Genomic DNA, 23,814 nt, shown 5'->3' with positions numbered 1-23,814 from the left:
GGAGGACGGTATGTCATAATGATTTATGGGCCACACTGCCGAATATTCATTCATGTTCGATATCAGCAACCAAGGTCAATCCAGGGCACCACAGGCTGACCAGTATGGTAGCGCGAAGAAGAAAAATGAGTACGAGATATATGCCCACCAACTTTTGCGATGAACTGACCTTTGAAGTAGCAAACCAATCAAAATCAACCCCCCAAAGAATCCGACGTATGTACCAGTATGTTGCTGATGATATATTGGAATAATTGACAAGGCATTCAGTACTATTCCATCTCGTCCCCCTCCAAACCCTGCTCCATATATACCTCCGCAGGGTGGTGTAGCCCCAAGGAGGTAGACCGTTTGACTGTGTTTCGTGTCAGGAGTGCCGGTGAATGTTAGCTTAGTAGGTACGTCCAACATTTTCGATATTTGATGGCCATCTTGCTTACACTGACGGACACTTCAGTAGATTGTTGGTGCAGATGCTTCTCAAAGACAATTTTAATTCTCTATAGAAAAGTTCCGAGTGTGATTCCTTCAGATGTATATATCTAATACGCTTTCCAAAGTCCTCCTGCATATCGAATGTTACATAGCATTTCGTCGAGTATGACGCTTCAAATGCCACTTTAATAAACTGCGCAATAGACAACATTTGAGTGCGCGGTACAACATCGAGTGCACGATACAACCTATCAAAGTGTGCAACACAGTCCACAACTGTCGTGTTCCAAAATTTAGCGTCAACTTGTATCACAGGGAATAGCAGGAAATGAAATCAACTGGGATCAAGTACATACACAAAGTACAACAAAACAACGAATCGAGTCTCGAATTAAATACCGATGTGAACAAATACGATCTGTTGTTCTAGCGGAATTATCTTACGCAACGATTTCACAGCCTTGTACAAAGCTACCGCAGCGCGTGTGCAGTCTAATCTCCCTGAACCATCAACCAGATGATCGTAAAACGTGGAAACAATCTGGCGCGCAACCTCGTCATCAACAGACCACATAGAACCTATCACACTGCGAAACCCGGAGAATTGCATAGCCGCAGCGAGATGGATAGACTCGTCGGGACTCATCTCATCACCCACGGTAGTGTGACAAGCCGATAAGAACGCAAACTCCGGATTTTGCCAGTTGGATCGGATGATGTCCCTGATTGTCAAGGGCCCATCGCGCATCGCGAAGGAAGACTCGAATGGTTCTTCTCGATTCGGCATTCCATGGCAGGCAAGGTGAAGCCATTGATTGTCGTTTAGTGCGTCCAGTGCACCCTGGACTGTTGCATCGCTGTCTGCGAGCGATGTAACGCATGCGACAGGTGCGAGACACTGAGCGACAATGTCTAACTCAGGAGCGACATATAGCAGCTCCCTCCCTCTGTCCGGTTTTGCTTGACCAATGGCAACAAAATGCTGAACAGACGCATCGCTGGAAACCTGTTGTCTCGCGCGAATGAGTGCCGCCAAAGTTGGGGTGTAGGAGGAGATGTAGAAGTGAGACAAATTATGGCTCTTCTTCTTGTAAGGTCCTGCCGCATGTAGAGGAAGCAGTGTGAACTCAGCGGTAGGACACCACCAAATGCGTGAGCCAGGTTTGATGAAGGTCCTGAGAGCTTCGACTACAGGGCCGACGATACGATCCCAAATCTTGCGTAGAATACCGACAATCTTGTGTGATTCGAGTCGATGATCAGAAGACCCAACACCCTCGATGAGGGACTGGAACTCGGAGGACAACTGGGAGACTTCGGCTTGTGTAATATGAAGGGGAACGTGGACTGGATCTTGCGCACTTAGGATAATCAAGGCGTCGCAGCTGTACTGGCTAGCATTGACAAGAATGACTGGACCATCTTCTGCCGTTTTCCTGAGGTCAGAGAATAGCGGAGGCAGGAGGAAACGGGAAAAAAATGGCAGCGAACGGATGCGGGCGATGACATCATCCCGTTGCGTGGTTAGTTTCCGAATGAGTGGGGATTGGTCTGCAGTAGACACATCTAACGCGGTACGAAGGCGAAAGTTAAGTTGCCTGAACTCTGCCGCCAAGGCCGCCCCGGTGCTACCTGACACAGCAAGTTCATCGAGTGGAGTGCGAAAGCGTGCCAAGTGGGTCCAGAATACTGCACGGCCTTGCTCCACTAATTCCACGGCAGTCACTAAAGCACCGTGGCGAACACTGCAGGAGAATGCATCCATGGCAAGAGAAGAAGTGGCCTTCCTGACGATATCAAAATCGCGTGAAGAAGACGACAAATGAGCAACATGCTGATCCAGGAACTTTAAAGTAGTCTGATAAGCAAGCAATGCAGAACTATGCTTCATCTTCTCAGTGGAGGCCACCCATGACTTGGCAGCACTAAGATCGTTACGAGAGGCTGCATGAGGTAGGTGGGAGAGTTGCAAATGAAGGCCAAACATTTCATTCAGGTCAGGCAGGAGGCCCCGTTGCTCGAATCTGTCATGAAGGGCGAAGGCAAGCTTGTTGAGAGACGTGGATCGTTCAGAACGGCCAGGGTGACGGAGGACCAGTGCAGCTCGATGAAGCTCAATGACCTCATCCAGGTCAGACAGGAAGCCCTGCTGCTTGAATCTGTCATGAAGGGTGATGGCAAGGTTGTGGAGAGATGTTGAATGATGAGAATGGTCAGGAGGACGGAGGACCAGTGCAGCTCGATGAAGCTCGATGGCCTCATCCAGATCAGACGGGACACCCCTCTGCTTAAATCTGGCTCGAAGGCCAGCGGCAAGATTGCTGAGAGACGTGGAACGATGAGAATGGCCAAGAGGACAGAGCTCCAATGCAGCCTGATGGAGGCCAATCGCCTCGGACAGGTCAGACAGGACACCCCGCTCCTTGAATCTTTCATGAAGACTGCGGGCAAGTTCGTTGAGAGATATAAAATGATGAGAATGGCCAGGAGGACGGAGCTCCAGAGCAGCCCGACAGAGCTCAATGGCCTCATCCAGGTCAGACAGGACACCCCGCTGCTCAAATCTTTCACGAAGACTGCTGGCAAGGCTGCTGAGAGACGCGGAATGATGAGAATGGCCAAAAGGACAGAGCTCCAGAGCAACACGATCAAGCTCAATGGCCTCATCTAGGTCAGACAGGACGCCCTGTTGCCCGAATCTTTCGTGAAGGCTGCAGGCAAGGTTGTTGAGAGACATAAAATGACCAGAATGGCCAGGAGGGCGGAGCTCCAGTGCAGCCCGATGAAGCTCAATTGCCTCGTTCAAGTCAGACAGGACACTCCACTGTATGAATCTGTCATGAAGGGTGACAGCAAGGTTGCTGAGAGACGCGGACCGATCATGATGGCCAAGGGGACGGAGTACCAGTGCAGCTCGATGTAGCTCAACGGCCTCATCCAAGTCAGCCTGGACACCCCTCTGATTGAATCTGTCTCCAAGACTGTTGGCGAGGTTATTGAGAGAGGCAGATCGATCTGAATGGCCGGGGGGACGGAGCTCCAGTGCAGCCCGATGGAGCTCGATAGCCTCATCCAAGTCAGACACAATGCTCCCTTGTTCGAATTTGGCTTGAAGGCTATTGGCAAGGTTGTTGAGAGCTGCAGATCGATCAAAATGGTTAAGAGGACAGAGCGCCAGTGCAGCCCGATGGAGCCCAATGGCCTCATCTAGGTCAGACAGGATGCTCTGCTGCTCAAATCTGGTTCTGAGGCTGCTGGCAAGGTTGTTGAGAGACGTGGATCGATCTGAATGGTCAGGGGGACAGAGCTCCAGTGCAGCCCGATGGAGCTCAATGGCCTCATCGAGGTCAGACGGGATACTCCACTGCTCGAATTTGGTTTGAAGGCTGTTGGCAAGGTTGTTGAGAGACACAAAATGATGAGGATGACTGGGGGGACAGAGCTCCAGTGAAGCACGCTGGAGCTCAATGGCCTCATCCAGGTCAAATAGGATGCCCTGCTGCTCGAATCTGTCGTGAAGGCTGACAGCGAGGTTGTTGAGAGATGTGGGTCGATCATGATGCCCGAGGGGAAGGAGTAGTAGTGCAGCCCGATGGAGCTCAATGGCCTCATTGAGGTCAGACAGGACGCCCTGATGCGCAAATCTGTCTTCAAGGCTGTTGGCAAGATTGTGGAGAGTTGAACATCGAAGTGAATGGCCGACAGGACATTCTTGCAAAGCCGTTCTCCATCGCTCCACATCGTCTACCATCTTGTAAGGAAACTGAATTTTACGCGAGGACTGTATAGAACACAGCGACTATCAAGGCGATGTCGCTATGAAGTGTCTCGTGATGAAAACAAAGTTAGGTAGATACAGAGTGAATACGCACGGAATAGCGGAAACCAGAATACTGACACAACGAGGAGCCGTAAGGGAAATACTATTGCGAGTGCTAAGGCAGCCCATGAATTTAACAGCCACGAGGTATTGGCAAGGCTGAGGGCATAACTTACGCTTACTAAGCCTTAAACGTTAAACGTTTAAACGCTGAGTAAATGTTTCAACGCCGTCTACCATAGTCACAAAGGGTGTAAACATTTGGGTGGCCCAACGTTCACAGCACATTAATATTGTGCATCGCGTGTGTTGTCAGGAAATGGTTGGTTGGTTGGTAAATATTCACGCCCAAGGTCACACCGGATTAGTAGTAGGTTAGGATTCAAACACCGCCGCATACTTAAGCGTCCCCGCCGCTGTTAGGAACAGTCACTACACTAATAGACTAGAGTGATGGGACCACGCTCGTCTGAGTTTGCAAGTTCTGGCTCGAAAAAAAAGAACCAAGAGTACGAGATTCATGCAAACCAATGTTTGCGATGGACTGACTTTTGAAGTAGCAAATCAATCAACATCCGAAAGAATCACACGACGTATGTATCAGAATGTTGCTGATGATTTATTGAAATAATTGGCAAGGCATTCAGTGGTCCTCCACCTCCTCCCCCTCCAGATTCCAGTAAACATCAATCTCAGCCGAATGGTGGAAACCCAAGGAAGTAGACCGTTTGATCTGTGTATTGTGCCAGGAGTGCTGGTGAATGTTGGCTTAGCAGGTACGTGCAACATCCTCGATATTCGATGGTCATCTTATTTACACTGGCGAACACTTCAATAGATTACTGGTGCAGATGCTTAAATTAATCCTGTGTAGAACAGTTCCGATTCTTTCAGATGAATACCTATGTCTTATACGTATACTTGAATTTCATTGAATGTTAGACATCGATAAGCACATACTGATCATGAAGCATGACTCGGAAGCCTCGCGCGGAGGCATACAAAATGGTACAGCATACAATGAAACGACAGCAACGTGTAGAAATGATTATAACTGTCAGGGGGAACCTGGTGTAAAGTAGGACTGAGTTTTGGTGACCATGTCGAAGACTAGCGCCTAAAGGCTTTTGACGAACGCTTGTAACAGTTCCTTCAGATAAGTAATACTAGTCTGTCTTGTATGCAATTCTAAAGACTGCCTGTACACACACGATGCAAGGTTTCCGATTAGAAGCTGAATCTAGTTGGATGGTCTGGCTTGCGATTATTGGTATGTCCCTCCCTTATACAAGCCGCATTTTATCATGAAGATAGCAGTTCCATCTACATCTATGCTAGCGCTATGATCTTGTTCAGCCTGTTGCTGGCCAATGGTTACAGGGTAGCCGAGTTGCCGATTTCTGCCCTCAGCTCAGGGACAATGTCTTTCCCGACTCCACCCAACACAAACGCTCTCAAGTTGCCCAATGCTTGCAATTCTCTTGTCCTCCACGATTCTGCTGACTCTCCCCCAACATGTGGTAGAAGTGTACATCGTGGGAAGGTCAATAAGCGCGGATCTACGCGTGGTTCATCGGGGTATACATCCAAGCCGACTGATGAAAGCTGAAAGTTGTGAGAGAGGCATAAAATAAGATGATGGAAGAAGTGTTACATGACCGTCCTCCAGTGCTCGTATCATCGCTTCTTGGTCCACTATTCGTCCTCGTGACGTATTTAGAAGCAAACTGCCCCGTTGCAGAGTTCTGATCTCCTTCTCTCCAATCATCCCAGCTGTGGATTGGTTGAGAGGGACATGTAGGCTCAGTATGTCAGCCTTCTTGCATAGCTCATCCACGCTTGAGACATATTCGCACCAGTCTGGTACGGATTCTACCTTCCTTCGTGAGAAGTATATGATTCGCATGGGAAAGGCGTGCGCAAGGCGAGCGAATCTCAGACCGATGCCACCTAAACCCAAGATACCAAGCGTGCGCCCAGTAACGTCATGAGTTTGCGCCGCATCATAGGTTGTCTTCCATGTACCAGAGCGAAGGGAGCGTTCTGCCATCGAGAAGTGCCGCAGACACGATATCATAAGATATAAAGTGGCTGTGGCAGTCGCATCCTCGTTCGCTCCCGGAGTATTCGACACCAGTATTCCTGGGAGAAACACACGTTAGCAACGGTCGATTCTGATTGAGAACAGACATTGCCTCGTTCTTTGCAAGCTTGTATGTCGATTTCATCGTAACCACCACCACTCTGAGCAATCCATCGAACCATGGTCGTATCGGCTAGAGCGTGGATTAATGGTGCGTCAAACTTTCCTATGACTTCAGAAGACGTGTTGCGCCTGTACAAGGCGACAGTCCCTTCATATGGCCCACCAGGCCCGAATGAGGAGAGGAAATGAGAACGAGATTTTGAAACTAGAGGCTGGAGGGGGAAAAGGATGATGACTCATAAAGCTGGAGGTACTTCGAAGGAAAGCCTGCTTACTACGGTCTCGGCGATCCCATGGAACATCTCCTTGAACTCGTCCTGGACATACTCAATCTCACCTGAAACATATCAGAGACCAAATCATCATTGGATAAACCTGGAAACTAACCACACACTAACACGCGGGGGAGCATTTCTGTGTACGCTGTTTATCGCAAGTTTTGTGGCGGAGGACAAGACTCAGGAAACTGTTATCTTTCGTCAATCTAACACGTGTCGAGAACATGGGACCAAAATAACTAATTGACATACCACGAGGTCGATGGCAGAGCACTCGCATCCCACTCACAATATAAAAAGGCTTCAAGGGAAATCAATTTGGGCACAATCATCACAGGCACATCAGGTGATCGTTTTAAACGCCATTTCCGTTGGTACCATTGTAAGCTCGTGTGGTACAAGCAGAAGACTGTCCTTTACCGACATGTCAACTAAAATCTACCCTCCATCATCTGTTGAAAGAACGTCAGATACATGCATCGAAGGTACGCAAATACCAGCGTGAAACTCACCAGAACTGCAATTTTCGACACGCCTCTGATTTTCTTGCATTCTTCTTGAACATTGTATCCGTGGCTAGTGTTAAGCGTTCCGGAATCGTAGTGGCGCTTCAAGTAACTAAGAAATAAGAGATGATGCAGTACTTAGATGACACCGCCTGTGAGGGGTTGTAATAACCCTGAGAACGAACCGGAGGCAGACTTCCTCCTTGAAGTCTTGATATATCTTGCGGTTACTCTTGCGCTGATGCATGTTCCAAGATCAAGAGCTGCCGAGTATGAGAGGAGAAAACATACCTCAAGTTTTCGCGCTTCCTCCTCATATGGGTGGCTCTGGTGCACGAGGAAGTGATCCGCGAGGACATAAAACGACATGCCCGAGAGGTACATCTCGTAGAGACAAGCTGCCTTGTTTCCTCCATATCCAACAAAGCGTTCATCGCACCTGGAAAGATCACATCAGACAGAAAAAAACAGATTTCTGACTCGGATTTAGTTGGCACCATGGTGGTCCTTCCTTTCTGAAGATCACGTAAGGCTCGTATGCGGGGTGGTACTGCGTCACCTTGTAAACTTCACCGGCGCCGGCGGCATAGAATCGCTGATAATCGGTGCTATTATGCCCAGGAACCCAAGTGCGGTGGAACATATCGATCTTCTTCGCCTTGACCAGCGAAAGTAATGTCTAAAACAATACATTTAGTGGCTTCCTCGAGTATTTCCACTCATCATCTAGACCTGCTTATCGCGAGGAAAATATTTCTGGTCCAGGCCATCTTGCTGTTTGACATATTCGAACGCAGGCACCACCAGAGCAGCGTGTCCCTCCTTAAGAATTCGGCCAATCTTAGCATCTATACTAGCCCTGATGGCTGAACGGAAGTTGGTGCAAATGGCAAAATCAACGTCAAGCATCATGACGAATTCAGTGCGGGCAAAGAGACGCGCAGCATTCCGCCAAGTGTTCAATTGTCGATCGAAGGGCGTGAGAACGAGGTGTATATCGACATAGGTTGACATCGTGGGCGTTGACGCATACAGGTCATGCAAAGCATCCAAAAGGACGTGGGTTGCGCTTGGTTTAACATGGACGGTTGCAGAAATTGGACCTTGACAAAACAAAATGTGAGAAAAGATTGAAAACACAGATGATAGCAAGACTGGAGCAGACCTTGGTATTGTTTCACTAGCTCGGCAAAGACCTTGAATCGATTGAATGTGACAAGAGTGGTGATGGTGACATCGTCCTGCTCGAATGTACCTGAAGCCCTATAGTAGTATGGGACCACTTTAAGAGGGTGCATAGACTGCGAGAATGCCTTGGACAGAAAGATATCTTCGCTCATTGAAATCCCGTCTGTTGTCCTGGCAGTTGTATGTTCGGGTGACAACGAGAATGAAGGCCAAAGTAGCATTTCCTGAGACGTTTTGCCAGCGACCTCGGCGTCTTGATGAACCTGGACAGCAGCTGCATCGTAGGAGACCATGTATAACCTCGCCAATGCCCGTAGTGGGGACAGGATATGATATGTTGTATAGAGGACCGCGATCGCAACATACAAAGAAGCTGCCAGACGGATGAACCTGAGGCCACGACTGAAATCTGACATGTGCCAAGCAGTGGAATAAGTGTCACTAGTCTCCGAGTCCTTTCCGTGCAGATTATTGCGAGATGCTGGAGAGTCGATGATGCTGTGGATGATGAATTTGGTAACCAACTACTAGAATTTCAATGCCAGCGTGTTTGTACAACGTTGACGTTAACGCCCACGAACAGATATGACAGATGCATCATGCTTCAGGTCGCTTGCTTCTTTGTTACTCAGACCTCCGTGAGCCATGATAGAATACCTTGTTAAAGTTGCGGCTGATGTGCTCCACCGTGCCCTCCGTTTTAGTACAACTGTCGAGGTCCTCCCAGGCGATGCATCCACCTGGATTCCAGACGTGGCAGAACGATACCGTTCCCCTTTTCTGTTCATGGAGAATAACCTCGGTGTACCTGAGAAAGAACTTCGTCGGTCATACCTCTTCGCCGTGCCTACCTTCGCCGCTGCACGTAAGGCTTCCGGACTTCATGCCCTCGAAAATCCATCCAACGATATCATACCTTCGGTGATTCAGGACTTGATCGATTCTTCTGCTGTCCTCATTTTGATGAATCCGGCTCACCAAACTGCGCTCAATGCTAGAAAGCGACTCATTGAACGGAATCTTATCAATATGGGGCAAGAACTCAAGTTCACAGCTGCTCTTCTTTCGAGCAGGCACTGTTGCAAACAGGGCGAGCTATGGTATCATAGGCGATGGCTTCTCCGACGCATAAACCCAATGCCGAGCGTTCCTCAAGGGTCGATTATTGACGTAGCTCCGGATTCGCCAAATTTCTACCTTCCTCCGGATGACCTCTCTTTGGAAATAAATCTTGTCACTAGAGCTTGCGAGCTCTATCCCCGCAACTATTTTGGCTGGACACACCGCACCATATGCACCCAATCTGCTCTCGTATCCGGGGTGCATTCTACCACCACAAACGAGATCACTGAAATCCTTCCGAAAGAAATCACCAGCGTCATGCAGTGGATCGAATCTCACATCTCCGACTATAGTGCTGTTCATCACCTTAAAATTCTCATGCTTCTTGTTGAAGATACGGGGTCCCTGAGCCTCCCAGACAATCTACTTCCCGTGATCGGACACGCTCTCACGCTCGTACGTGCATTTCCGGAGCACGAAACACTTTGGCAGTATCTCCGCGTATTTTGGGATGAGGGAGATGTTGCTGCAGCGTTTGTTGCGTCATTTGTGCTACCTCTACAAAGTACTAGGATGGCGAACCAGGAGAACGAGTCTTTTCTTGGCGCGCAACATGCTTGCCACTTCCTCGAGTGGAGAAATAAGAGGTTGAAATGACACAGCTGCTTGTTGACATCAGCTCATAGAAACGGGTTATGTTGGCGCTCCGAGCCCCGGATCATTAATTTATTCACGCCAGCACGACAGTCACAGGTTGACTTTACTATTAATTAAACATCAGACATCATCACGACAAGTCGAGACTCTTCAGGATCATTATTGATTCCATCGCAACAAGGTTGTCTTAATCTTCTTCACTTCATATGATGCTCTTGGTCTCCTTGTTGCTGACCTAATACAGACACATGATGGTCAATATGCTAGTATGACGCTGCTGGTAACTCTCAATCAGTCTCCAGACTCCGAAGGCTCGCCGTGCGCAGATCTGCGTTGGTCGTCAATAGCTGGCTCGATGTAAAATATGACAGGTTCTGCGCAGCTAGGGCTGGACTCAGCCTGACTCTGATCAAGCACGCGTGCTTGATTAGTTGATCCATAAACTAACATCCGGTTTATAACGACGTCTGTGAGTGCCCTATTATTGGAGGCTATTAGTTTGTGGTGGCTGACCTCACACACATGACAGCAAATAATGTTGTGCTGTGCGCAGATAACGACCACAAATCATTGTACTTCTTTTCTTGATTAGTCGATCCAGACTGACATCAGCTGACATCCCGTCAATTTCATTCGGGTCTGTGAGTGCCATGTTACTAGTCTGCAGTAACTGATATCACACATATATAATATCTAACAGTGTTGAGTTATCCGCAATAGCACGTTCATAATTGGACAGTGTGAGATAACCATAAATTGTTATACAAGTCTTGATCCTTGTGATCGGTGGAAGTCGGCGACCCACGCGTTTGAAAACGCTTGAGGAGCTGATGGTGGTCCTGGATTGTCTGGCACGGAATTAACTCTGCGGAACTCTTCGGCTGATTCGATCCCGGTTGAATACATCATGTATAATGTGCAACGTCGAGATGTGGGTTCACATAAATAACGAGGTGAGTGATCAGTTGAATATCTACCTACTTGAAAATTACCGTTCTACTGTACAGCCTGTACTTGATTCGCAATGCTCTTCTTGAGCTTCCTTCTTCTATTGCTTCATCTGGCACATGCAGCATCCATCATCTCGCGATCTCATTCCTATCCACTCAACTCTCGTTCGAGTACGCTGGGCCCTAAAACCGACCTAATAATTGCCAATAAAGTCATAGCTCCAGACGGGTTCACGCGTTCGTGAGTTTGTCCTCTTCGTGTCTTCATCTCTATTTGGAATTTTTAATAATTGTCACAGGTCAACTCTTGTTGGAGGAACATTTCCGGGTCCAATCATCGCAGCCAAGAAGGTGTTTTTCTGCCCGTTTGATCGAGTCATCAGGAACTAACAATAACTTGAAGGGTGACAAATTTGTGATCAACGTTGTGAACCAACTCACTGATGATTCAATGTTCAAAAGCACGAGTGTGGTGAGTACAACTAACATTTAAGTGCTCATGTTGTGTCAAGCTTAACCCATTCTGTAGCACTGGCATGGAATCTATCAGAACGGGACTAACTATGCGGATGGCGTTGTATCCGTTACTCAATGCCCCATTGCGCAAAACGAGTCGTTTTTGTACTCCTTCGAGGCCCAGAACCAGACGGGAACCTATTGGTATCATAGCCACTACTCGACACAATATTGGTTTGTTGATCTAAAGTCTTTGAAACTTTTGCAATGTGATCCAACACTGTTTAGCGATGGCTTGCGCGGGGCTTTGATTATCTACGATCCCGAAGACCCTCTATCTCACCTATACGACATTGACGATGGTACGGTGATAAGACCATGTTCACCAAAGCGCTCACTCAAACCGTTCACAGAGACCACCGTGATCACCCTTGCTGACTGGTACATTTCAGCACTATTTGCGGCCTGCATCCAGCTTACTATTTAATACAGGTACCATGAGGTTGCCCCTGTATTGAGCCATTTTGTCACTGTCAATGGTAATTCAACACTCATCAACGGTCTCGGTCGATACCAAGGGGGCCCCACTGACACCGAACTTGCGGTGGTCAACGTTGAGTACGGCAAAAGATACCGTCTACGCATCATAGGAATGTCTTGCGACCCCAATTTTATTTTCTCTATCGATGGCCATGACCTGACAGTCATTGAAGCGGATGGTCAGCTGACGGAGCCCCTTCTCGTGGACTCGCTTCAGATCCTTGCTGGACAACGATACTCTGTTGTGCTTAACGCGAATAAGCCAGTCGGCAATTATTGGATACGAGCGCTCCCAAATACCGGGGGCTCGACCTTCGACGGTGGCCAGAACATGGCCATCTTGCGATACCAGGGTGCGCCCGTCGCAGAGCCGACGACGACCCAAGGCACAAGTACCATACCGCTTCTCGAGACCAACTTGCATGCGCTCATCAATCCCGGTGCACCTGGTATTCCGGGATACGGAAATGCAGATATCAATTTGATGATGTATGTCAGCAAAACAAATGGAATATTTTACACCAACGGCGTTGCATTCGAGCCTCCCTCAGTGCCCGTGCTGCTCCAAATCCTCAGTGGCGCACAAGATGCAACCGATATCCTTCCAAACGGAACCGTCTACGTTTTAGAGCCTAACAAGGTCGTCGAACTGACGATGATAAATGGTGAACTCCACGGTCCCGTAAGTTACATTCGAACCCCATGATACATATATCTCATGATCTCACGATCTCTTCCTAGCATCCAATTCATCTTCACGGTGTAAGTGATTATGGATATTACTCGATCCTAAATTACTCATTGTCAATTGTAGCATAGCTTTGATGTCGTTCAGAGCGCCGGTAACAGCTCTTTCAACTACGTCAATCCCGTGCGCAGGGATGTAGTATCCGTCGGGACTCAAGACCAGCAGATGGTGATTAGGTGGGTCACAGATAATTCCGGTCCGTGGTTCCTGCATTGGTGAGCACAACGACATTTGTCAGTTTAATACTAGCACTGATCTTATTGTTCACCTAGCCACATCGACTGGCATCTCGAGGAGTGCGTACCTCGAGCGCTTTGAGTCTGGTGTAAATTGATGTATTTTACCAGTGGTTTCGCTGTAGTTATGGCTGAAAGTCCTTCGGAGACCAAAAAACATCAGCAAAGTCTTCCCAGTAACTGTTTTATTTTCCGTCTTCGCTTCTAATTGAGCTGATGGTGGAAACAGACGCATGGAAAAAACTTTGCCCGACATTCGACTCGTTAACCCCATCCCAGATTGGAGCAGAAAATTCATATCAGGAAGCAGAAAATCTCGCCGTCGCCTGGGAGCAAAATATCACAACAGCGTTATTTCCCTCATAGCGTACAAATACTATCGCAATCAGGTTCGAAGATATTCCCGCCCACATCCACGATCCCTTCTCAAAATGCCTTTCGTCCATTCTATTTTTGGTTCCCATCTCTAAATATATATTCTCCGTACGATCGTTTCCCTCAGATTTTCCAACTAAGGCTGAAACGAGCATACTTACTACCACGTCTGCATACATATACCGAACGATGCGATACAATTCGTAGCTCTACTTCCCTCATGTGCACTTGTCGTAGCAGGCTTTCCACCCAAGACTGAGTTCTTGTTCCTTTCTTTCTCGCGAGTCATTGAAATTCGTTCCTCGATGCCTGCGGGACATTGAGACTCCCCACTGGCAGGTCTTCGGAGTCCGAAGGAATAGCCTACTAACAGAAGATGATATTGATGTCGAAACGTCATTGTCAACGCCGGCGCCATCTAACGAGAAAATGGCAGCAACACCTCCCCAGAAATTTACACTGATTTCTTGCACACCAACGACCACACATCTTCTTTCTACATGGCTCTACAGACTTGGGCTCGGATGTGCATTCATCAAGGGATGATCGGCACCAAACGTCAAAGGCGGAGATTTTCTGACGACCACCGTGCTATGTGGTCAAAGTCGACTCTTCTCTCCGCTGTCCAATAATGTGTGAATGTGGTAGGTCCTAATCGAGCTATCCGCTACACAACATCACTGAAAACCAACATCCTCGGTCAATCTTATTGTACACATTGTGGTGTAGACAATACACTCTCGGTCTCGCACTGTGTTTTCAGCGGACATAGGTTTTTTTGCTTATATAAGCGGGAAAAGTGGAGGCTGGACCCGTGATGAGTCGGAAACTTCCGGCACGTGGCAGGTAATCTGCGACTCAGTCACTGGTTCAGTTGGTTGAAACGCCTTACTTTATGGATTCGTCACCACCAGCCATTTCCTCTATGTTCTCCATCTCGTAGTAACGCCTTCGTTATTCACACATAGCGTTTCTTATACAATTGTCGCTGTCCAAATACAGCCCAATTGGCCTCATTGCATCGCTTCATCCCGCAGCGGTCACGACTCACCAGTGGTCACTCTATCATTGTAGGTTCCAATCGCGTCTGTGTTATGCCGGAAGATTCATATATCATGTGATTTGACCGTTCCCTTCGAACGTCCATGTCAACATCTTAGGGGTGCACTACTCATGTGGAAATAGAAAAATAGGCACAGGTAAGCACGAGAGATTGATGTCGATTGGTGTTGGTAGTGTGACGTGTCGTGCCGGGTCATAATTTGAACACTCTGAGTCTTCGAAGCACAGCCGGTAGGAATTGCGGCAGTTCGGCCGGACAACGTTAGGTCCAAAAATGTGGTTAGGACCAGTGCGGCTCGAATGCTGGGAACACCTAATGACATACGGTCCGACTGCCACTCAAAGTAAGCTGGGGACTTTACCGCCAGCCTCCATAACATATTCACGCCAGCACAACAGGTTCAACGAGACTCTTCAAAATCAACTAATTTCAATTCATGTGATGCCGAACTCTCGATAATCAGTCTCCCGTGGCTCACCGTGCGTAGATAGGGCTGAACTCAGCCTGAATTACGAATGCACTCTTCATTTGACTCAAATCCATTAAATAAAGAAGATTTCAACTGAATTCACCCCGGTCTGTGAGTAGCATGTTAGTAGTCTGCAGTAGCTGACCTCCCACATATATGACAGCACAGTGTTGAGTGGTGTATAAAGCACTTTGATGATCCGGTAGTGAGATAATAACGACAGATCACGAAACTTTACGATCAGCGGAAGTCAACGACCCACGCGTTTGGAAACGACCGACGGGGTTGCTCCTGGTACATTCATTGTAGCATGTTATCAAATACAGCTCCCTCAACTTGCCACATTGTTGCCCATTCGGGAAATCAGCGTAGTTAGCCAGAGCAGCAAGATCAAACAGATCAAGGGGACCTCACAGGACGATTTCAGTGGTGGGCATGCCATGAACAGTTATTGGAGTAGGCTTACTTCCAAGGGCATCTACAGCTAGGGACCCGGAGTATCCTATGGTGGTCCTGGATTGTCTGGCTCGGGATTTATTAACTAGGTTTAGCTCTACGGAACTCTACGGTTGATTGGATTTCGGTTAAACACGTCATGTATGTTGTGCAACGTCGAAATGTACGTCTACATAAATAACGGGGCAAGTGATCGATTGAACATCCACCTGCTCAAAATCGCCCTTGCACTATTCTTGATTCGTGATGCTCTTCCTGAGCTTTCTTCTTCCATTGTTGCAGCTAGCACATGCGGCATCCATCATCTCGCGATCCCATTCCTATCCACTCAACCCTCGCTCGAATACGCTGGGCCCTACAACTGACCTAATAATTTCCAATAAAGTCATAGCTCCAGACGGGTTCGTGCGTTCGTGAGTTTGTCTTGTGGTTTTGTATTCTGTTGTTTTGCAATTTAAATCGTTGTTATAGTGCAACTGTCGCTGGAGGAACGTCTCCGGGTCCAATCATCGCAGCCCAGAAGGTGCTTTGATGCCCGTTTCGTCTAGCCATCAGGAACTGACGATGGTTAAAGGGTGACAAATTCGCGATCAACGTTGTGAACCAACTCACTGACGATTCAGCGTTCAAAGGCACCAGTATAGTGTGTGTTCAGTACTCGTGTTATGTCAAACTTACCCCACGCTGTAGCACTGGCATGGAATCTCTCAGAACAGGACTAACTATGTGGATGGAGTCGCGTTCGTTACTCAATGCCCCATTGCGCAAAACGACTCATTTCTGTACTCCTTCGATGCTCAGGGCCAGGCGGGGACATACTGGTATCACAGTCATTACTCGACACAACAGTGGTTTGTTGATCCCAGATTTCTTTTAACTTGCGCAAAATTTGACTTGAAATGGTTTAGTGATGGCTTGCGTGGGGCCTTGATCATCTATGATCCCGAAGACCCCCTGTCCTACTTATACGACGTTGACGATGGTACGTTGATCATTCCATGACCATGAATATTCGCTTAAATCATTCGCAGAGACCACTGTCATCACCCTCGCTGACTGGTACGTCTCGGAACTATCTGTGACCTACATTCAACTCACTATTTAACATAGGAACCATGCGGTCGCCCCCGTTTTGAACCATTTCGTCACTGTCACTAGTAATTCAACCCTCATCAACGGTCTCGGTCGATACGCGGGGGGCCCCACTGATACCGAACTGGCGGTGGTCAATGTTGAGTACGGTAAACGATATCGCCTACGCATCATAGGAATGTCTTGCTTTCCCAATTTTATGTTCTCCATCGATGGCCATGACATGACGGTCATCGAAGTGGATGGTCACCTGACGGAGCCCCTCCTCGTGGACTCGATTCAGGTACTTGCCGGACAGCGATATTCTGTCGTGCTCAATGCGACTCAGCCAGTCGGCAATTACTGGTTACGAGCGCTTTCAAGCACTACGGGCTCGACTTTCGACGATGGCCAGAACATGGCCATCTTGCGATACCAGGGTGCACCTGCCACAGAGCCAACTACGAACCAAACTACAAGTACCCTGCCGCTTTTTGAGGGCAACTTGCATGCGCTCATCAATCCCGGTGCACCTGGTGTTCCGGGATATGGGAATGCGGACATCAATCTGATGATGCTTGTCACCTCAACAGGTGGAATGTTTTACGTCAACGGCTTTGCATTCAAGCCTCCCTCGGTGACCATGCTGCTCCAAATCCTCAGCGGTGCACAAGATGCAACCACTCTCCTTCCAGAAGGAAGTGTTTATGTTTTAGAGCCTAACAAGGTCGTCGAACTGACGATGATAAATGGTGAATACTACGGTCCTGTAAGTTCCATGCTCATTCGAACCCCGTGATACATATATCTCAATCTATTCGATCTCATACTAGCACCCAATTCATCTTCACGGTGTGAGTGATTCTGGGTACAACTCCACCCCATATTACTCATTGTACATTGTAGCATCATTATGATGTTGTGCAGAGCACTGGCAACAGCACTTTCAACTACGTCAATCCCGTGCGCAGGGATACATCATCTATCGGGAATCAAGACCAACAAATGGTGGTTAGGTGGGTCACCGATAACTCCGGCCCATGGCTCCTGCATTGGTAAGTACGACGTTTATCAATCTAGTACTAGCACTGATCTTGTTGTTTACCTAGCCACATCGACTGGCATCTTGAGGAGTGCGTACCTCGAGCGTTTTGAAACTTAACCGTAACTTGACGTACTTCACCAGTGGGTTCGCCGTAGTTATGGTCGAAAGTCCCTCGGATACTCAAAAGTATCTGGGCCCCCTACCCAGTACCTGTTTGATTTCCTATCTTCCCTTCTGATTGAACTGATGGTGGACGCAGACACATGGACAAATCTTTGCCCAACATTCGACTCGTTAACCCCATCCCAGATTGGAGCAGAGAATTCGTATCAAGAAGCAGAAAATCTCGCCGTCTCGTTGGGGCAAAATATCACCACAGCACTGTTTCCCTCGTAGTATGTACTGTCGTAATCGAATTCGAATATATTATGACACATCCGTCGTACTACATTATGCATATACAATCACGTCGCGATACGCGCTTTGTCTCATGGATTTTGTTCACGTGAACCCGAGTGACGGAAAACGAATGGAGGATGGACGGACCGACTTCTATATATGTTCTGATCAGACACTGCTCGGAAGTGGTGCACGCTAGCTGGCTACCAGACAGCCAGACGGAACTTGCACATGTACATCCAGACAATAGTGCCTTCCGAGCATTCGCCCGTCCAGTCGGAAGTCGGAATTCCCGACTCCAACAAGCAACTTCGATTGATGATTGCATTCAAATCACAGCTCCAGCAATTCCACCAGTCCCTAATACGTATTTGCTACCCCACAGGAGCAGTTGTTGGTGCTATGTACTAACAGCTTCTATTCCTGATGGGACCAAATATCCTTGTAAAAGCGTAAAAGCTAGCAATCTATGTAGTGCGTCAACCACTGTGCTAGCCTGCTAGGTAAATTCATTCTCGCAATTCCCGTAAGGATCTGATACATCTGACAATAAGTTTGGCTACCGCTTAACGCTTAACCCTAACACAGCACCACCTATCTTCGCTGTTGGAGCATGGGTGGGTCTGACCCATACTGTAACGGGATGTCCCGTAGGGACTGAGCCAGGGGAGATAGAGTCACGGGATAGGGTGCCAGAGGTGAGAGGAGGTTCGGGGGTCTAGGTAGACAAGGACAGTTGGTAGACACGAGGCAGCTCAGACATCTACGTTGTTGTGCACATCTCTACGAGACTGCAGGTCTGGCCGGTCCATCTGGTGATGAGAGCGGGAGGAAATCCCTAGGACACAGGCAGCGTATTACGAGTTCAGGACAAATTCTGTTGGGAGACATTGCACAGATACGACAAGGACAAGGACAACGACGAGAAACACTGTCGAGTTGCACACGTCACTCTCCTACTTCTCCTCTATTTCCTTCAGTATCAAACGACCCAACGAATACGCCAGCACGTCGACGCAACTTTTCCGTACCCACATACATCGAACAACATCCTTCTCAAAGCTCGTATACGACGGGCTCAGACGTAGACGTGTTGTTACGTCCAGCGTTTTTCACGCCAAGACAGAACAGCGACTCCCCAGATTCATCAGAGTCATCATTGACCCCGACCAAACCAAACACGCCAGCTATACCAACTCTCCTGAAGATAGAATCACCGCTTCATTTCTGGCCTACACAGGCGCCAGTCATCTCCCAGCCGATAAAACCCAGGATAGTACCAGTGACTATACACAGAACCGTTCCCCAGACCAACACCACCACCGCTCCAATAATCAATCCTATCGCAGTCACAAACATGGCAACAGACAACCCTCGAGCAATCCCACTGTTTTACGGCGACTATGGTGAGAAGGAAGAACCGTCGGCATGGTTCGCGCAATTCGAACTTTCGCTCCCAGTCAGCTGGGGAGACTCAGAACGCATACTGAGGTTAGGCATGCAATTAGCGCCAGGGCAATTAGCAGACGAGTGGTTCCAAGCTCTTACCTCGTCCCAACTAGCGACGTTCCAAAGCCTCAAAGCAGCCTTCTTCAAACGGTGGCCACCACCCAAACCGCCCAAGCTGACACGTGCGCAACAGAAAGAAAGAATCAAAGCGCAAGTGCTGAAGGAAGAGGAAATAGGCATATGGTTGCCAGACGGGCGTACAGGGAATTACGCACACGTCACATGGGCTACGAAAGTCTCGCGACTCGCAATGGGAATGGGGGATGTTGATGCCGTTCTAGTGGAATATGCCCTTGAGAACATTCCAAACCTTCTCAAGGACCACCTTACTTGCAGTTACTCCACATGGGACGAATTCGTTCAAGACATACAAAGCGTCTCTAGCATCAAGATTGAACGAGGACGTGAGGACTTGGAGAAGAATAGGGCACGAGATACAGATATTGCACGCCTTAAAGCCCAGAGCGCATCGTCTTATACCACCAATTCCCCTCCAAGCAACGCCAATCGTACAGCTTCACCGGCATATCGAGCAGCGCTAAGACCACCAACTACAACCAATCTTAGCACAGGACCAACATTGATGCAAGCTCCCATCCCAGCGCCAATCCTTACTAGAGGAAACTACCCAGCAGCACGAGGTACACCCATAGCACGGCCACCGCTTACACGAGCCTTGATCATGGACAGGCTAGCGACGGTAGTGCAACGGCCAAACACTGAAGCAGGAGTAAGGCAATACGAGACGGACATCATACAATGGCACCAACTGCACGGCCCAGACGCAATACCAATGCTCGATCGCCCATACCCACTAAGGCCTGGCACAACACCATGTGGCTCGGGAGAATGCTATAATTGCGGAATGATGACAGACCCAGCGCACATTAGCAGCCAGTGTCTAGTGGAGGTGCCAATCCGCCCGTTGGAAGCACGATGGAGACAAACCGTAACCAACATGTTTCGACGCCTATCACCACTCGCATCGCGCTACACGTACGCAGCAACACCAGTGCAGTACGTCATACCCAACAGCCACCAACACTACAGTCCGTACGGGATGACAGCAGCAACACCTGTCTACGCCGTAGCACAGTACGAAGATCCGTATGGTGGCTGGGAAGAAACGCAGGAAGCATGGAACACTCAAGAGATGGGACATACCTGGAGTTCGGAAAACTACATGGGGCTGCCGCACCCGGCGGACCAGCAGTAGTCCCTATAGAGCGCCGTCAAACTAACATTCCTATTACCTCTCTCATGTCGGACCTTTCACTGACAACTCAGAATCATACCATAGACACGACAAATACAGTACATAATACATACACAACACCTATGCCGTCTCAACATTCCTCTACTATCTCAAACGACGAGACACCAACGTCACCGGTTGTACCTTCTCCTTCGTTGAGCAATTCTATTACTGATGTCTATGTGGTGGATGATCACGGCAAACCTATTAGAGCTCGAACGAGCAACCCGTTCATAACAGTACCAGCGTTACAAGGACCACGCGGGGAGAAAGTCCGTTTTCTGGCCACCGGCGACAACGGAGCCATGATCAATGCAATAGATGCGGCAGCATACCAACGCATCGCAAGGCGACTCTCTCCGCTAAGTCCATCATCGAGAACGTTACGCATGGCTGATGGGTCATTAGTATCATCAATGGGCATCTGGACGGGGATCGTCTCATGGGGACCTACCAGCATGGAAACATCGTTCGAAGTGTTTCCTAGCGGGGGATCGTGGAGAATGCTACTAGGGAAGCCAATATTAGAACAAGTAAACGCCACACAAGAATATGGCACGGACTCAATTATTTTACCGCTCAAGTCCACACAACATTGTATCTCCAATTTTTCAGCCTTTCGTCCTCTTCCAGTACCATGCTTACCAACAGCTGTCAGTTTTCCGTCACGCTCAACATTCGCGCCTCAAGATAACGTGTCGAAGGACACAACGCACCGAACCGACGCTCAAACGGATGAAAAGCACCAAGCGAACGTTCTCTACGTCGACAACGAGACAGAAAAACCTTTGTTAGGTGAAGTACCAGAATTCTCTTTACCAACTAAAGAGGATGATGTTTTCACAAGACTAACCGAACAAGGACCGTTCTACGCACCGAGAGTGGAAGCAATCGCCAATGCAGTCCGATATGGACCGCAACTTCAAGCAGACCAGAGACAGAAGGCGCGTGACTTAGTTATTGAGTTTGCTGATTGCTTTGTGTTATCCGTTCGAGAAGTCAAGCCAGTCGACTTCATCAAGTTTCGCTTAGCAATACCAGAGGGCACGACATTCTCTAAGAAGATTCATCAAAGACCGCTGACGCCGGCACAACGAGAATACCTCTTTCCGGTATTGGACGAGATGCGGAAAGCGGGAATCACACGGTTTATCCCATCTGACGAAGTGAAGGCAGTCGCATCAACAGTACTAGTACAGAAGACGCACTCGAGTACCAGTCTCTCACTAGAAGAAATACGACACATTGTTAATCAACAATGTGTCGACCTCGGTGAGCCGCCGGATTCTAATTATGAACCAAACTTAGGAAATGCGCGTCCCACAGAGCCAATTGACCTTGCCAAGGTCAAATGGCGTATCTGTCAAAACTTCATAGAGGTCAACAAAGTATCAAACGTAGCGCCGACTCCACAAGGTGATATAGCGGCAAAGCAACAGAGGCTCGCGGGGCACGAATACATCTGTGTTCTTGACTTCGCATCTGGGTTCTACGCCATCCCGGTAGAAGAGAGCAGTCAGCCGTACTTATGTTTCTATACAGAAGGCAGGGGATACGAGACCTACAAGCGCATGCCAATGGGCGTTCAAGGTGCGCCCTCCTGTTTCAGTGATCTTACGGCGATGGCACTACATGACATACTGGCGAAGCTCTTGTTCGAGCTTTACGTGGACGACGGAGCTATGTCGGGTGACGTGTTCGAGGAGCTGCTAGGCAGACTTCGTATTTTCTTTTACAGATGCCGCGAATTAGGTTTGTCGATCTCGCCATCGAAGACACAGCTTTTCATGCAAGAGGCTGTCTTTGGAGGATTGAGAGTAGGGAGGGAAGGAATCAAGCCGGACCTAGCCAAAATCACAGCGGTAGCTGAATGGCCAGCGCCCAGCAACCTGCTGGAACTAATGAGGTTCTTAGGCCTGACGGGCTACTTCAGATCCCTCATCAAAGATTATGCGCGCATAGCGGCGCCCCTCACTGACCTTCAACGAAATCTAGACCGTCCACCACATAGCGCTAAGGCAGGTAAGAGGAAGTACAGACAATATCTAAGGGAGTACAACCTGGCACGATACTGGGAACCGAGGCACACGCGTGCCTTCCTACGACTCAAGCAAATCCTAGTATCAGAGCCTGTTCTACGAGCTCCGAAGTTTGACGGCTCACCATTTATCGTTACCAGCGACGGCTGCAAGGATGGATTTGGGGCCGTTTTATCCCAACGGTTCACGACACGGCTCGAATCGGGGGAGACGAGAACCAAGGTCCATCCAGTGGGCTTCGCATTGAAGCGCACATCTCCAGCAGAAGAAAGGTATAAGCCGTACTTACTAGAATTTGCAGCCCTCAAATTCGCGTTTGACCACTTCGGTGGTACGATTTGGGGCTTTCCGGTAGAAGTGGAGACTGATTGCATCGCGTTGAGAGACACGCTGATCAGCGAGAAGCTTTCGTTAGTGCACGCACGATGGAGAGACGGGATCCTGGCGTACCATATCGTGGACGTACGCCATCGACCAGGCAGCTCGAATACAGCCGCGGATGCACTGAGTCGTCGAGCATCGGGACGACCACGAGTAGATGGGGATGGAAGTGCCTATTCCGTGAGCGAGGATTGGGAGGTCGCACATGGAATAGTTAACGACTTACTTCACGTTGACGTTACTGACTCTACCATTTCAGAACTACGAACACGGTTTCAAGAAGAACCGTTGTTCCTAGAAGTTATCGACGCGTTGAATAATCTGGATGGCGCCAAACCGGAACGGGATCGTCGGAGAGCGCGGCATAGAGCGCTGGGATATATTATTGAGGAGGGACGACTGTGGAGGATAGCAGATGGAAGGACCACTAGAGCACGGTCGCGGCTGGAATGCGTCTCCCAGCAAGAGGCGACAGAGCTCGCTCGACAAGAACACGCAGATAATGGACATTGGGGACGCGATCTAACGAAGCTCAAGCTGTTAGATCGCATTTGCAGCCCTAAGCTAGATCGCTCCATAGTGAAGGCCCTAATCGAATGTCCTCAATGCAAGAACTTCGGATCCTCACAGCTACACGCACTAATGTATCCTATAACACGCCGCCATCCAT

The 23,814-nt window shown here is 48.7% G+C and overlaps 6 protein-coding genes across 6 annotated transcripts; 3 read left to right on the top strand and 3 right to left on the bottom strand.

The window, feature by feature from the left end:
- Positions 1-736: 736 nt before the first annotated feature.
- Positions 737-4,364, bottom strand: DEU56DRAFT_478852 (TPR-like protein). Its single transcript, XM_041346419.1, has one exon. The coding sequence runs from the start codon at positions 4,184-4,186 to the stop codon at positions 827-829; it is 3,360 nt and encodes a 1,119-aa protein (XP_041213787.1). The 5' UTR covers positions 4,187-4,364; the 3' UTR covers positions 737-826.
- Positions 4,365-5,507: 1,143 nt separating this feature from the next.
- DEU56DRAFT_774483 (D-isomer specific 2-hydroxyacid dehydrogenase) lies at positions 5,508-6,851 on the bottom strand. The gene is made up of 4 exons (XM_041351621.1): positions 6,737-6,851; positions 6,451-6,673; positions 5,910-6,397; positions 5,508-5,860 (listed from the first exon to the last, which is right to left on the bottom strand). Exons 1-4 carry the CDS (start codon positions 6,761-6,763, stop codon positions 5,630-5,632), a joined length of 969 nt encoding a protein of 322 aa, XP_041213786.1. The 5' UTR covers positions 6,764-6,851; the 3' UTR covers positions 5,508-5,629.
- Positions 6,852-7,357: 506 nt separating this feature from the next.
- DEU56DRAFT_726611 (glycosyltransferase family 49 protein) lies at positions 7,358-8,585 on the bottom strand (the record flags this gene model as incomplete). The annotated part of the gene is made up of 5 exons (XM_041347934.1): positions 7,358-7,483; positions 7,537-7,684; positions 7,743-7,924; positions 7,978-8,348; positions 8,411-8,585. The coding sequence occupies 5 exons, from the start codon at positions 8,583-8,585 to the stop codon at positions 7,358-7,360; spliced, it is 1,002 nt and encodes a 333-aa protein (XP_041213785.1).
- Positions 8,586-9,001: 416 nt separating this feature from the next.
- DEU56DRAFT_478743 (uncharacterized protein) lies at positions 9,002-10,297 on the top strand. Its single transcript, XM_041346418.1, has one exon. It carries the CDS (start codon positions 9,079-9,081, stop codon positions 10,150-10,152), a length of 1,074 nt encoding a protein of 357 aa, XP_041213784.1. The 5' UTR covers positions 9,002-9,078; the 3' UTR covers positions 10,153-10,297.
- Positions 10,298-10,963: 666 nt separating this feature from the next.
- DEU56DRAFT_478721 (laccase) lies at positions 10,964-13,533 on the top strand. The gene is made up of 13 exons (XM_041346417.1): positions 10,964-11,105; positions 11,160-11,343; positions 11,402-11,453; positions 11,506-11,574; positions 11,632-11,792; positions 11,847-11,920; positions 11,972-11,999; positions 12,051-12,780; positions 12,840-12,860; positions 12,913-13,061; positions 13,119-13,142; positions 13,194-13,258; positions 13,312-13,533. The coding sequence occupies exons 2-13, from the start codon at positions 11,177-11,179 to the stop codon at positions 13,446-13,448; spliced, it is 1,677 nt and encodes a 558-aa protein (XP_041213783.1). The 5' UTR covers positions 10,964-11,105; positions 11,160-11,176; the 3' UTR covers positions 13,449-13,533.
- A 1,762-nt stretch (positions 13,534-15,295) lies between these two features.
- DEU56DRAFT_478696 (laccase 1 CVT) lies at positions 15,296-17,077 on the top strand (the record flags this gene model as incomplete). The annotated part of the gene is made up of 7 exons (XM_041346416.1): positions 15,296-15,858; positions 15,917-15,968; positions 16,020-16,088; positions 16,136-16,296; positions 16,354-16,427; positions 16,477-16,504; positions 16,556-17,077. Coding segments are annotated over exons 1-7 (1,073 nt in total), but the record flags the coding sequence as incomplete, so codon positions are not given.
- Positions 17,078-23,814: the final 6,737 nt, after the last annotated feature.

This window comes from Suillus clintonianus (genome assembly GCF_016758775.1).
Source record: "Suillus clintonianus strain FC179 chromosome Unknown DEU56scaffold_6, whole genome shotgun sequence".
Classification (NCBI taxonomy): Eukaryota; Fungi; Basidiomycota; class Agaricomycetes; order Boletales; family Suillaceae; genus Suillus; species Suillus clintonianus.
Note: the sequence above shows the minus strand (reverse complement) of the source record. Positions and strands in the feature narration are given on the sequence as shown.

Coding starts and splice junctions, on each gene's coding strand:
- DEU56DRAFT_478852 (XM_041346419.1), bottom strand. CDS start 4,186: ATGGTAGACGATGTGGAGCGATGGAGAACGGCTTTGCAAGAATGTCCT.
- DEU56DRAFT_774483 (XM_041351621.1), bottom strand. CDS start 6,763: ATGTTCCATGGGATCGCCGAGACCGTA. Junction 6,674..6,736: donor ATGGGATCGCCGAGACCGTA/GTAAGCAGGCTT, acceptor TTCCCCCTCCAG/CCTCTAGTTTCAAAATCTCG. Junction 5,861..5,909: donor GAGCACTGGAGGACGGTCAT/GTAACACTTCTT, acceptor CACAACTTTCAG/CTTTCATCAGTCGGCTTGGA.
- DEU56DRAFT_478743 (XM_041346418.1), top strand. CDS start 9,079: ATGATAGAATACCTTGTTAAAGTTGCGGCTGATGTGCTCCACCGTGCC.
- DEU56DRAFT_478721 (XM_041346417.1), top strand. CDS start 11,177: ATGCTCTTCTTGAGCTTCCTTCTTCTATTGCTTCATCTGGCACATGCA. Junction 11,575..11,631: donor TGTTCAAAAGCACGAGTGTG/GTGAGTACAACT, acceptor CCCATTCTGTAG/CACTGGCATGGAATCTATCA. Junction 13,062..13,118: donor GGTCCGTGGTTCCTGCATTG/GTGAGCACAACG, acceptor TTGTTCACCTAG/CCACATCGACTGGCATCTCG.